This window comes from Ciconia boyciana, chromosome 4, assembly GCF_034638445.1.
Source record: "Ciconia boyciana chromosome 4, ASM3463844v1, whole genome shotgun sequence".
Taxonomy (NCBI): domain Eukaryota; kingdom Metazoa; phylum Chordata; class Aves; order Ciconiiformes; family Ciconiidae; genus Ciconia; species Ciconia boyciana.
Genome location: NC_132937.1, coordinates 29,212,283 through 29,225,969, shown reverse-complemented (window position 1 = coordinate 29,225,969; position 13,687 = coordinate 29,212,283). Strand labels below are relative to the sequence as shown.

Sequence of the window (13,687 nt, the reverse complement as noted above, 5' to 3'; positions counted from 1 at the left end):
CTGTGAGCTGGGCCGCCGGGATCTTACATGGCATTTTCCATGTAACCTCCTAGGAGGATTTTCCCCAGCCCAGCTCAGAAGCAATAAACACAAACAGCACCATGTGTTTCCTCTCAAGCTGCAGCTTTACCCTGGGGAAATCCACAGGGATGACCTAGACCCATTTCTCAGCATAACTCACAAGGTTGCAGATCGTTTGCATTCGCTGTCAGGCTTTTTTGCTGGTGAAGTCAAAGTCACATACTATTCCTTCCCTTGAGCCAATTGCTGGTATTCATAATAAGTTTGGTGCATTTGTTTTGTTTTGTTTTGTTTTGTTTTGTTTTGTTTTTAAATCCAGAGACCATAGAATGAAGCAACTTGCAGCAGTGTGAATGAACTGATGATCTTTAATTTCTCACAGAGCAGAGACCAATCCCATTGCCTCTCACAATTTTCCTAGCCTACTGGCCTCTTCATGCTATCAGCCTTGACCTGAAGCAAGCATTTCTCTTATTTGTCCTTCTGCTATAAACACAGAAAGATTAACCCACAGCCAGCTACTGTAAGGGAGGCGATGCTAACCTCCACGTGAAGAGCTTGTGCTGCTGAATACTGTTCAGAGGAGCCTGCTCAAATCTCCCAGAAATTAGCAAATCTCACCAAAAAATGACATTTTATCACTGGCTGGTGCACATAGCATTGATCAGCTTCAGACATTTAGATCTGGTCTTTAATGGAGCATGTGTACGTGTGTATAGAAATTCAGAATTCTTTATCTGTAGCCTATCTGTAGATAAATGCAAAACCCAGATTTCTGAATTTTGACAGCATATGCAAGTAAACAGAAATACCAGGTTCTACACCACAGACTGTTTTGGTGTGAAAAAAATGCACTTAAAAAAAACCCTTTTACAGAGATTTTTCTTCTGTTTCTCATTCTGATATTAAAAACATTATTCACAGTGCATGTGAAAATGCAGAGATCTCCTTTCTCTTCACACTGGAACAGTCATTAAATCTGCATTTCCAGTTGCAGTAAAATAGTAAACAATCCCCAAATTTTATTACCTGCTAAATTTCCTTATGATGGTCTTTTGGACTAACTCTCCCTCTCTATTCTTTGGGGAACTTATGTTATTATTACAACATTGTTTGGCTACACCCTGCCATCTGTCATTTCTCTAGCTGTGGTTTTGGAGCTCCATCACTGATTTCCCATTAACATGGGCCACCTGACCATTATCCTGTTTTTCCATCATTCACGCTTGATCTGTTTGAATGATTTGGATTCATCTGAGAGCGATGATAACAATGCTGGAAAAGTAACTGCCCAGAGAGAGGCAGCAAGAACACTCAAACCAAAAGATTTATCTGGGTCTTTCAGTCTTGTAGCTGAAGTGACTGAGATCTTTCAAAATGTGATCTGAAAAGCCAGTTGCTGAAAACCCAGCACCTCCTCCCAATGACAATACTGATGATCCTGCTCCTGCCATTCCATCCTCCATGCCATACTTACTCTCCATCTGTATTTAAACTGTGTGTATTTTTTCCTGATGGCATCCCTCTTTATTACATTAATTATTGTGAGAAAAAAATCCTTCATTATGTGTCTTATTGCTTTCACACTATTCAGGAACTTGGTCTCTGCAGAGAGTGGGATATTGATGTATTTGCCTCATAGTACTACCTCCAGACTCAAGCCTACAATAAACTAAACAGAACAAATCTCATTGACTGCAAGGCCAATCAAGATCAAAGTCCTAATAACTACTTGGGTATTTAAGTTCAACATGTATACCCTCAAAACCTCAGCAAGGTGCTCTCTTGCCTTACACACGCTGAAGTGCCTACCTGCCCCTTTCTTCTGGCAATGTCCTCTCCATGAACGCAGCTGTTTTGACATATAGTGGGTATCTTTGAAATCAAGTATCTTGTAATCTAGGATCCAGACATTAGTGAATGAGTAAAGATTTAGGACATTATCAAGCTACCCTGACCTGTGGCAATCTCAGAGAATACCCACCTCACACCAGGACACTTTCAAATGAGATTCTGGAGAAGAAACACATTTCCTTGTACCCCAATGTCCAGGAGCCTGGGAGTACACATTTCATCTTTTCTTTTTCTTGTATTTAGAAGAATGGTCTTAAACCCAAGTTTTCTGCATCCCAGAAGAGACACAGTTGGCCTCACAGATAAGGAACTTAGGTGATATGTGGAAGAGTCAGCTCCCCATCATTTTTGTATCCTTTCTCTCCACTCTTTCCAGATTGCCTCTATATTTTGAAGCAAGATACCCCAAACTGGACATTACATTGTCGATGAGGCTTTACTAGGCACCAACCTCACTTTCTTGTCTTACATAATACTCTTGCTAAAACCCTGCAAAATGACATTTGGTATTTTCATTACAATCTCACATTCTTGAATGGGGTGAAGCAATGTGATGCATTTTCTGTGGTAGTCAGGTATACATAGGAACTGTATATCCCTCCCTGCCCTGCCACACAGCTTGCCCTCCCTCCAAGTGTGTTGAAACTGTTTGTGAGGCTGCACAGTAAGCTGCCTTACAGAAACCTGGATTACAAATTATTTTCCAAAGAAAACCTGTTTTCTGTTTTGTTTTGTTCTAATCCAAAAAACCATCAAACCCTGGATTACACTGCAGCAGCAGAAACTGAGCTGGGTTTAATGACACTTGATCCCCTGACAACTCCTTCCCTGCACTACTGCTCTCAGCCAGTCACTCCCCATTTTGTACCACTGTGTTTGGTGATCTGATAGGGAGCATTATTGCTCTCCAAGGCCCTCTGCCTGACCTAAAACCTCCCACCTTTAAAGCCTGCTAATTTTTCTTGCTTTTTTCTTTTTTTCAATATTTGTCCTCAACTTCATGAATATCATGCCCAGTAGAACAACTGCCTTATTAAATTGTACTGCATCTGCACTTCTTCTGGCTGCTCTCACTTACATGTTCTCTATTATAAGATGACATAATACAGCTAAAATACATTATCCACTTTGCTAATGCACAGGCACATGCGTGCATGCGCACACACACAGAAACAGGCAATCCAGTTCAGCTCTTGCTATGAGAGTCTCGCACAGCCCAGAGAAGCTTCTGAGAAAGCAGTAGGGTCATACCCAGCACCAGCAGAGGAGACTTAGTGACAGAAACACAAATTATGCAGACTTAATCACAAAACTATTGCAGATTTCTATTGAGTTTCGTATGAATATAACAGAAAGCATTCAGGCAAGAACACCACTTCCTGAGGATTAATGACAGCTGGGAGCTGATTAATCCCAGCCAGTCATACTTCTCCACAAGCACCCCTCAGAAGTGTTATTTTTATCAAGCAGAAAAAAAGGGCCCAGCGTGGAACCTCAACTCTGAAATGCTATAATCCAGACTCAGCTCAGCTGGGATTGAACCAGATAGTCCTGGTTCAAGTGCATCCTGAGGTCTCATCCAGACATCAGCCTCCTACAGTCCGATCAAACTTCCTTTAATTCAGACAGTGAAAGCTGTGCGAGATCCTCTGACTTTGTGGGATTTCTCCATTTCTAGAACAGATCTCAGAAAAAAAAGTTTGCAAGAGGTTGTTGATGTTAGGGATTTTGGTTAAACACTGAAATCGCTGCTCTTATCCTACCCAAACCCAAGCACCTCCTGCTTGCTTCCTCCCTCACAATAAGCCTGTTTACTGCTCATAGGAAGCAGACTGGACCGAGTGCAGGATTGGAAATAATTAATCTGAATAATTCACCAACTGCAAAGCTATTAAGAGGGCTGGTATTTCTTTCAAACCTGTTTTATACTAGTTGTTAGCCTCCCACTCCTTCCTCCCGGGTGTTGCATTGTTGGCCTCTTCCTGTGTTCCTCCTCCTCGGCTCTTGCTGGACTGGCTCAGATTTTTTCCTCTCCGTCTCCTCTCCTGCTACCGGACTGCTTTGTTCTTCCCTGTCACTGTGTGCCTGACTACCCAGCTGTCCCTGTCCCCTGTAAGTCCTCACTGCTGGAATATAGCTCCTTTTTTACACAAATTTACTCCAGCAAAACAAGACATCCATAAATACTTTTGATGACTGATTGATAGAAACCTTTATCCATTGCTAAAAAGGGAGCCACTATACCTACACATCTTCCTTCTTTACCTCTGGATTTTGAGCTTTAGCTACTATTTGTCGCATTTTGACTACAAAAGATCCTGTGTAAGTGCTAAGTAGAATCAACATTTGAGATCAACAGGGAGACTCTTTTGTGTGTGAAACTGTGGAAAGACCAGGTCAGGAACATTCAATTTCATTTTAAATCACATCTGTGACCAAGTTTCATGTGAACCAATACTTACAAAAATTGCTTGTCCTTCAAGTTGACCCTGGGAAAAAGCGAAATAGGACTTCTTAATGAAGTAACATACAAAAAAGTGATGGCAAAACCACATAAATAAAAGGTCAGGGAACTAAAACAAGGCAAATTCTGCAGCATATAGTAGTCTATGTGGCTGTTATTCATCTGTGTGAGTACTCGGATACAGACTCTATTCTCCCAGTGAGTAAGAATTACTGTTGTCAGGATTAAGATTAAAAAAACAACGTGCTGTTTGGTCTTTGTTTGCACTACTAGCAAGAATGTTTTTTTGGGGAAAAAAAGCAAGTGAGGAATACAGAGATAAACATCAGAAGGGAGAAAATAATGCATAAAGAAATAATATATCATGGCAAAAATATTATTTCATTCACCATGATCCCAGAAACCTGCAGGAGTCAGAACCGAGATCCAGAGTGACGGAAAACTGCAGGAAGTCTGATCATCCCTCTCACTCATGCATCTCACACGGAAGGTTTCTGAGCACTGCCCAGCAGGGATCAGAAAATATCAGTGAATGCGTATCCCTGAACATCAGGTGGTGAGGCTGGAGGAAGAGGGGTGAGGAAATGAAGGAGAATGAAGATGAGTAGAAGAGAAAGGACAAAAAAAATTGAATTGTGAAGAAGAATCACCAAATAACAATTGCAAAAGCCTGCAATGCCCTTCTGTGTGCACACATAAGCCTTTGATTCCTGTGCTGGTAACGTTGCTGTCTCATGGACAGACTGCCCTTTGCAGAGCGTGGTATGAAAGTGCTCCCCTCACAGCACCCAACCTGCAACACTCCTGCGCTCTCTGCCCGAGCAGAGGCTGGAAAATCTCTGTTTCTGCCTTGCTGAACTCAAAAAGCAGCTTCTGCACACTGAGGAAGCACTGGCGTGTTTCGAGAATACCCTTTAAAAGCAGACAGTATTAAAAACATCCAGAAGCACGGAGGAATTGCTTTCATCTCGGCACTAATCACTAAGCAGTACAGGGGAAGAGGATGGGTGGTGTTCATTCGTGAATGGGAAAGGAAGGGGAAATTGCACAGAAAAAGGGAAGGAGGACAGAGAAGGGGAGAGTGAAATAAAGCAAAGTAAAAAAGCAAAGTAAAAACAGAAGTAAAGGAAAGGGGAAAAATAGGAAGCAATGAGAAAAAGTAGTGCTTTTAAGAACAAAAAAACCCAGAAGCTGAGGAAATCTTCTAGGAGATGGACTTGCACAACTGCAACTAAAGCAGCACTATTAAACTTTAAATTCCGTACTTCAGGAGGCCACAGTCTCACACAGAGACAGAAACACACTGAAAACCCTGTGTCTCCTTTAACTCATGCACTTACCTGTGTCAGACACTGCAATACACATACACTGACATTGAGACTCTAACTGTGCATCGAGTTGTGCAATTCCCCTTCCATGTGTAGAAGTGCACAGTAAGTCCCTCACTGAAAATGCACATTCAAAATTAAAAGTTCTATTTTGGTAGATGCCAGAGGTCAGTGCTAGAAAGACACAAGCAAGTCCCAATAGTTTTACATGATAAATTAGTCAGACAGTGAGGAGCAAAAGTGTATCACACTGACTGGATTACAGAAAAACATTGTGATTTCCTTTTGCTCAATACCCAGAGCAGATCTGGGGCTTGGATTCTCGGCATAGTTCACAAACCAGCAGCAGGTAGATAGTTGCAAGTTCCCACTTGCAAGCTCCTCTCCAGTGCTCTGACTGTTGATGAAAAGAAATACTCACCATGCTAAGCATATCCAAACTCAGGGGAACATCGTGTGAGAGCTGTTTAACTGCTTTGTCATCTTCAACCTCTGAGTAAAAGACCTTGGGAAGAAGATATAGTCAAGCCAGTTAAAGCAATAACGCAATGCTTCAGAATGACTTAAAAACAACTGCATTGTTATGTTGTGGACAGCATTTGAGCCTATGATCCCCTACATTTTCAAATGCATGAAAAGCTAATGCCCTTTAACATTCCCTTCATATTTGCTAGAAATTTTCAGTATGACCAAAGGACACCATCTTACAGTATATACGCTAAACTGATGTGAAACACAGCCTAGCTTTCAGGGCAGACTTGAACTGACAACTTTAATTGTGCATCATTTGGCCATGGTCAGCTTGGACAGATGAAGATTTGTGGGACTGGTCTGCACAAGTTAGGCATTTTACTTCATATAAGGAAGATATTGACATTATGTGACTATGTCATTATAAAAATTGCTGTATCATAAATGTCTCTCTTTACGTCTGTTGCCGCATACAGGAGACTAATGAGCCAGGGAGAATCTGATTTCCTGTGCACAAAGACACTGAGATGCCCGAGGGTCAAAAGCTAACATGAAGTGAAGACGGTTTGGGTATACCACTCTCAACGCTGTTTGTCATTGGTTTTACCATCAAGCCACAATGAGCTCAAGGCTTAAAAATAAACTGGGGCTTGGATGCTTGATGTACTGCATGAACAGTGAAAACTACTTATGATTTGTGACTATAAAGTATTGCAACTGTTTGAAAAATATTATGACCTATAGAAAAGTCGCTTAAACGAGAAGAATTTGCAAGCAGTCAGTGTCCCTTTTCTGGAGTGGATACCAGAACTGTAAGCAATACTCCAGTATTCCCTTCGCCAATGCCACACACAGTCCTACCCACTGCACCTCTGTTTTCACACAGAAGAATAGACCCAACTACACACAGAGCCCGGCTGAGACAAGTTCTGGCCACAGCAAGTGCTTCTCAGTGTCTTAGACTACAAGCACTTTCATAACAATAGAAACAACCCTGCAGCTGGGCTGTATTAGTGTCATTTATAAGACCATGGGATGAAGGGGCATGTGTACCAGAAATACCTATTTCAGGGAATTTTCTCACTCTTTTAGTGTACATTAATAATAAAGTAGTCAGAAGTTTTCTGCTTCCCACCTTTTTACATAAAACTGAAATTTGGATTATTTTTTTCTGGAAATTTCAAATCCTTCCACAGAAAATGCTAACAAAAACAACTGCTATTTGTTTTTTGCTAAAGGGGAAACCAACCAATCCTAGTTCATATCCCACATCTTTGATGCTAATTCCCTGCTGACTAACTTCCTTTTTGGCACTTGAGTTTCATTGCCATGGAATACCTGTTAAAGCAATACCTAATAAACATGAATAAATGGCAGATTAGTGCTCACTGGTTTTCTGCTTGCACACTAAAACACAGTATTCAGTTTAGGCTAGCCACTCTGTTTTGCCCAACAGGCAGAAGGGAATCTGGGGGAAGTCTAGAGGGGGTCAGAGCCTCCCCTACAAAATTGCTGGGCAAAACAGGAAAATCACCCGACTTCTTTAAGGGAAATGTGCCACAGAGGTAGGAGGGAATAAAAAAAGTCTCTTTTGATACTTAAGGCTGTGGCTGGGCTCCCGGGGATGCTATGCAGTACAGTATCTATCAGGGGAAGAGACACCATGAAACTCTCCTTCCGCTGTACCTGCTGCCACTCAGGGAAGGTTTAGAGGTGTAGTTTGGAAAAGCTGTTCCTGCTAAAGCAATCCTCAGGTTGGAAGTACAAGTCAAAGGATCTGAACAGCGCTGAAAACACCATGGACCTCCTTTCACTTGCACAGTGTAATATCAACCTGCTCTGCTCTACTGTTTTATCAGTTGCAGAGAGCACCGAGATCCTTGCATGAAAACCACAACAGAAAAGCAATCTATATCCACTACAAGTCCTTGGCATCCAACCCAAGTTCCCATCATAGCTTGCTTCTAAAACATGAACTGCTTGTTTCTTAAAGTTACAGTTCAATCCATTCAAGTCCACTGTCCCCTGAACACTTTCTGGGCAATGGTACTATTTGTTATGAGAGCAGGCTCTCCTGCTTGCTTCGCCATGCTGTGTGTGTACTCTGAGGCCATGTAGGGCTAATTCTCTACTAGCAGCATAGAGGATCACTTACCGTATATCCTGTGATGGTGCTCGCATGCTGCTTTGGCATCTTCCATTGCACGCTGAATGCTGTGCAGTTCAGTGAATCCAGCAGTATATCGAGAGGAGGCCCCAGCCTATCTGCTCAAAGCAAAATGACATTGTATAAGAAGCCATAGGACAGAAAACCTCTCCTTTAGCCAGCTGGCAGGTATGCCTTTGAAGAATAATAGATGTGTGCTGCCCTCGTTACAAACTGTCAAACATAGCCCACTACTCAGATTTGACTTGGGTGCACCGTTTCCCTCTCCACCTCTGCCCTCCAAGGCAGTGGTGGGATACCAGGAGAGAAAGGGCGAAGGGGGACATCCCCTGTCTCAGTTGGAAGGAGCTGTTGATCAGCTCAGGACACCTCGTGGACACCTTCAGCCTCCCCCTCAACCCCCCCCAGGCTTCACATCCAACAGCAACACTTGGGTGCAAGGAAAGCCAAACCAAAACCAAAACATGCCTCCTCCTCAGCCCTTTGCTGCTTTGGCACAGGCCAAGAAACCTCCTTCACGGGCCACCAAGAAGTCTCCTGATCACCACCAACCTGCGCAACCTCAATTCCTTCATGACAGCTATGGATGGGAAGGGCAATGATTTAAGTAAGACGCAAAGTTTAGCCCGATGAGATGAGCACGAAGGACCCTTCAGTTCCTGCCTGCCCCTCTCTGGATGCAGGTTACAGTGATGGGATCTCATCTCGCCATTGTACTCCCAAACCAACCTTTCAGTGCTGCCACGATCAACCCTGTCTCTCATCAGCTGCAGTGGGAGGAGGGTATTTTTATATGGCTATATTGGTCTCACAGTACCTATCCATCTCCTTCTCTTCCCATAGTACAGGTTGGCATTTCAGTACAATGGCTAATTTGACTACTGGAAATAAAATGATGGCGGGAAAAGAAAACCTGAGATCCACATCTCTAGTACTCTGCACTTACTGTCTGAGAAAGGGGCAGGCGGAGGAGCATGTCTGCTCTGTAACCCAAGCAAGATTTTAAATACAAATTCTCCAAACCACCATCGTTCATGCTCTTGAAACCAAACCCACGTAACAAACAACTGTAACAGAGAACTGATTCAAACATTTTAACAGCAACTTCAAATTTTTCAAGGCAACAGTTTTCCTATATTTACTTTTTTGCATGCTTTTACTTATGAAAATTGTAAGTAAAGGCTAAGAAAACCCTTTTTTTCCCCCCTTTTTTCCACTAGCTCTGACAAAATATGAAGCAAAAACAAGCTACTGTAAAGGTCATTTATAGATGTAAAGCCAGCCTACATCAGATTTACTTGTCACTTCCACCAATGTATTTGATTTGAAGCTAAATACAAAACTTAACAGCGTACAAACTCTGCACAGTATCAACCAGCATCAATACCCGAGTAGTTAAAAAAAGAGCAGAACTGATATTCTCGTCCTTTTCAAACTGACCCTGCATTTTTCCACCACCAGGAAACTTTTTGGTTTATGTTTCTTAATTTGAGTGAGCAAATGTGACCAGGCGGGGTCCACACCTCTCAGTTAACACTGATGATTCTTTGTTTTCCTGTCCCTTTTATTTATTTTTCTTCAACATTAAAAGAAATCCTGGACAGTGCTAGGTGCAATCATGAAAGGATAAGTATATAAACGAGGTTTAAGAGGCCGTAACTTCTCTCACCATTCGGTCCTTATGCCTGAAGCTTCAGCCATTCTTACCTAAAAAAATTCCCAGTAGATTGTCTCCTGGGCAAGGCTGCAAAAGGACTGCATGCAATGGGCTCCTCGCCAAGAACTTTATAATTTTTTTTCCTTTTATTGTTGAAACAATACAGCAGGGGATAAAAAAAACAATACATCTTCAGAAAAAGGGACTAGCCATTGTACTCTAGAGGTTTGTATTTCCTACACACCCCAAGGATCTTGCTTATCAGTTCAACTTGAAAGAAATTCTGAAAACTAATGCACTATTACAACATCCCCGAGTAGATCTTGTAGCCATAACAGCACATTGCTACACTTATACATTAAGGAGGGAAAACATACTTAGGGCTCTACCTGCATGAATTGTTCTCATTCACTGCAATGATCTAGACTGAATTAATGGAAGCAGTCAAAAGAATTACAGTCCGCACTAACAGGCTCTTACTCTGTTAACACAAGCAACCAGACAGATTCCCAGTTTCCCTCCCAGCCTGTCGCATTTCCCAGACAGTAAAACAGGGAGCTGCAATCCCCTCCCAGCCACTTTCCAGGACACCATTGTTGCGTTAAGAGTTACTGTCGCATACAAATAGGAGTCTGAGGAGTGGCTGGAGGGGGGAAACCCTCCCGTTGAGTCACGAGGTTCAGACAGGACCCCCTTGCTTTCTAAACTCCTTCTCAGAGAGGAGTCTAGGTGCGGCTAGGTCCAGTCTTAGTCTCAGACTTGGTCAACGGTTTATTGTCTAAGCACTGTGTGTATAGCCACTTATCAGAACCAGAGCCCTCTCAGGGCTTTCGCTAAGGCGACAGCATTAATTTACAACGTTATAAGTCCGGTCGTGTCCAGCATACTGAACTTCACGATTACGGATTCACTAATAACGCACTTACACCCCCGGTCTAGTCGTGTTGCATGAACTATCATGGCCACACTTAAAGAGCCTGGTCGTGTTCAATGAGAACTACCACGGCTAGATCAATGAAGAGTGCAGTTTATTAGAGCAACAGGCACACAGGTTCTTTGGATTACCGGTGATAAATTCACTGTCTGCAAAGCACATGCAAATACCAAGAATACGAGTAACACGGCCGGACACAAATGCGTTAAAAGATAATAAAGCGACTCTATAGAGATTTCTAAGTTTCCCAGGGAGGCACTTGGTATAACCAAGTGTTCGACTCTTACCCAAAGGCGTCCCGATGCAGGGGAAGAGAGGCTCAGCCCGTCGACTGATCCCAAACGTCAGAGTGGTACGCGATGGTGTCTTCCCTAACATTCTCTCTCTCTTAAGCCATTTTATACTATCTTTCACCTTTCGGGTGGAGCTTGAGTGACTCTAGTCATACATACCTTTGTTCAGGATTGGTGTAAAGTTTTCTCGCTTTGCTTTTAAAGGTATAAGCTAGGAAAATTCAGTGCGCAAAGCTCAGTGAGGGGTGGTCGCACCTTGGAGGCGGGTAGCTTTTGGGATGGAGGTGTGTTTTGGTATTATAATGATGTTATAATGAGCAAAGTTCACCAAAAGGACAGCATTTTGTCAAAAACGTGACAGGTTGTTGGCCCGGGGTAGTAAATATGCAGCTTAAAGGTTCCATGACACCTTTAAGTTCCCATATAATCGCAGAGCCTGGCCGCGGCATCTCCACACCACTCCACCCTCCGAGCAGCGCCTCTTAGAGTCAGCACACCAAGTTCCCCTGGCGTTACCAACATCTAAGGTTGCAGGCCTAGGGAACTTCCATGGAATGGATTCCTTGCGTGTCAGCTGCATTCCACCTGGGGAGCTTCTTCAATGCTGTGCCTTACCTAAAAGTGTGAATATAAGTTCTAATTTCTAAGTCACCTCAGCAATTATCCCACAACCATCAGCACCTCCCTTCCCCTAGCTCCCAGAGAAGGGGCACGGAGGAGCTGAGCATGTCCAAAACGGCTCCTCCTGTAAACAAATAACCACTCAGTGATTCAGGCAATGCAGCTGAGCAACCTGTAGGCTTTTAAACTTGTTCCTGAGATGCTAGAAACTACACAGGACCCAAAGACGGGGACATCCACTCATTTTAACTGCCTGTACAGTACATGGCACAGGTTCAGCCTCCCAGGAAAGTCTCCCAGGGAAGTGCCCGGGGATGGTTTGGAGGACAGCACAGCTCACAGGCCATGTCTGTAAGTCAGTATGGACATCTTTGGGAAGGAAAGGAGTTCAGCCATATGGATGAGAGCCAAACCATGCCATGCTACTTGCTCTCTGGGCCCTCACCCATTTTCTTTATTAGCATAGACTGTCTCTCATGGATCCCTGCTTTGTTCAGGGGCTCTGAGCACAGCAGAGAGTACTACCTCTCATGCTCGCCTCCTGCCCTGTGTTCAGAAGCAGTAGCTGGACCATACACCACCAAGTACCACCCACTACTGAAAGGAGAGGAAGGGAAGAGCGGCCAGGGCTGAGGTATCACTGTCTTAGAAACAACAGCTCTACTTAGGCAGCATTTTATGTTCAGAAAACACCTTTCCAATCTTCACAATACCCTGTGAGGTAGATTAGTATTAGAGCTGCAACAGTACTAAAGGAAAAAAAAATACCCCCCTAAACATTCACTCTAACATATTCGTGCCTTCCTTGTATTACTTTTCTGGGGAGGCTCTATGAGACAAGTTTGCTGGGAGACATAGTTGCTGAAATAACAAATTTTACCCAACAATGACAAATACTCGTTTAAGGAAGGCTTCAAATTCATATTCTGAATGCACTATAGGCCAATAAAATTATTTACAGAAAGTATTTGGTGAATAATTTGGAACAACAAATAAATTTGAAAAAAAATGCAATCCATTTGCAGACTATCTGCAAACAGAGAGGCAACATCTGTTTAATAAGGAGCCACACCATTAATTATTCACACAGCCCTACTAAACACTACTATCTCCAGTTTGCAGATGATGAAAGAGACACAGAGCGCCAAACACTGACCTCAGTTACACTGGCCTATTGATTGTCACTGGAGGAGTAAGTCCTAACTCACGCCAGGGAAAATGAGAGCAAGGAGCCAGAGAGGTCTTTATTTCCATCCTCCTTGTTTAATTCTCCCTAAAAGTCAGGGAATTTCCCTAATGCAACAAAGACAGTGGCAGGAGGCGTACCATCAGCACCTAGCACTGTCTTCGCAAGCAGCCTCGGCCAATGCTCTGTGGTCAAACAACGGTTTGGGGAGTGTGTAGGATCTGCTCACCACACCACTGCATCCTGCCCTCCCTGTGACAAAACCACGCGACAAGCAGGCACGTGGCACTCACCCTGCCGGGGACCGCGCTGCCTCCTGATTAAACCGGGAACCAAGAGGAAAAGGAAAACCTAAGCGAGCCCTGCCCTGCGAAAAAAAGTTATTTCTTGGGAACAATAGAGGGCAAGGCAGAGAGGAGCATCTCATGCGGTGTGGCTGTCCCCACAGTCCTCCACTGTCACCGCTCCTGACCTTGCAGCTTATTGATGTGCATCTGGGGATTCAGAGTCACTTCTGGTTGACAGAGTCCGAATTTCACACAACCTGGCAGAAAGTAAAAAATGTCCATTTTTGGACTGAACTTTCCCTTTGCAACCACGACAAAGGGACTGCGCGATCTGACACAAGCAATGTTTATGCCACTGAGATGCAGGAGATGTCATGGCTTTGGAACAGTCATGCTGCAGCATT

The 13,687-nt window shown here is 43.4% G+C and overlaps 1 protein-coding gene across 3 annotated transcripts in view; it reads right to left on the bottom strand.

Annotated features, from left to right (window-relative positions):
* The window catches only part of LOC140651070 (pikachurin-like), a 44,355-nt gene that overhangs the window by 14,770 nt on the left and 15,898 nt on the right, over positions 1 to 13,687 (bottom strand). For 2 of the 3 annotated variants that reach the window (XM_072860127.1, XM_072860126.1), the window contains exons 2-5: positions 8,294 to 8,403; positions 6,089 to 6,172; positions 4,338 to 4,364; positions 1,834 to 1,920 (exon numbers count right to left, since the gene is read on the bottom strand). In XM_072860127.1, the coding sequence (XP_072716228.1) occupies positions 1,834 to 1,920; positions 4,338 to 4,364; positions 6,089 to 6,172; positions 8,294 to 8,403 (308 nt within the window). The remainder of the gene's footprint in view (positions 1 to 1,833; positions 1,921 to 4,337; positions 4,365 to 6,088; positions 6,173 to 8,293; positions 8,404 to 13,687) is intronic. The other variant, XM_072860128.1, reaches the window with a different exon arrangement.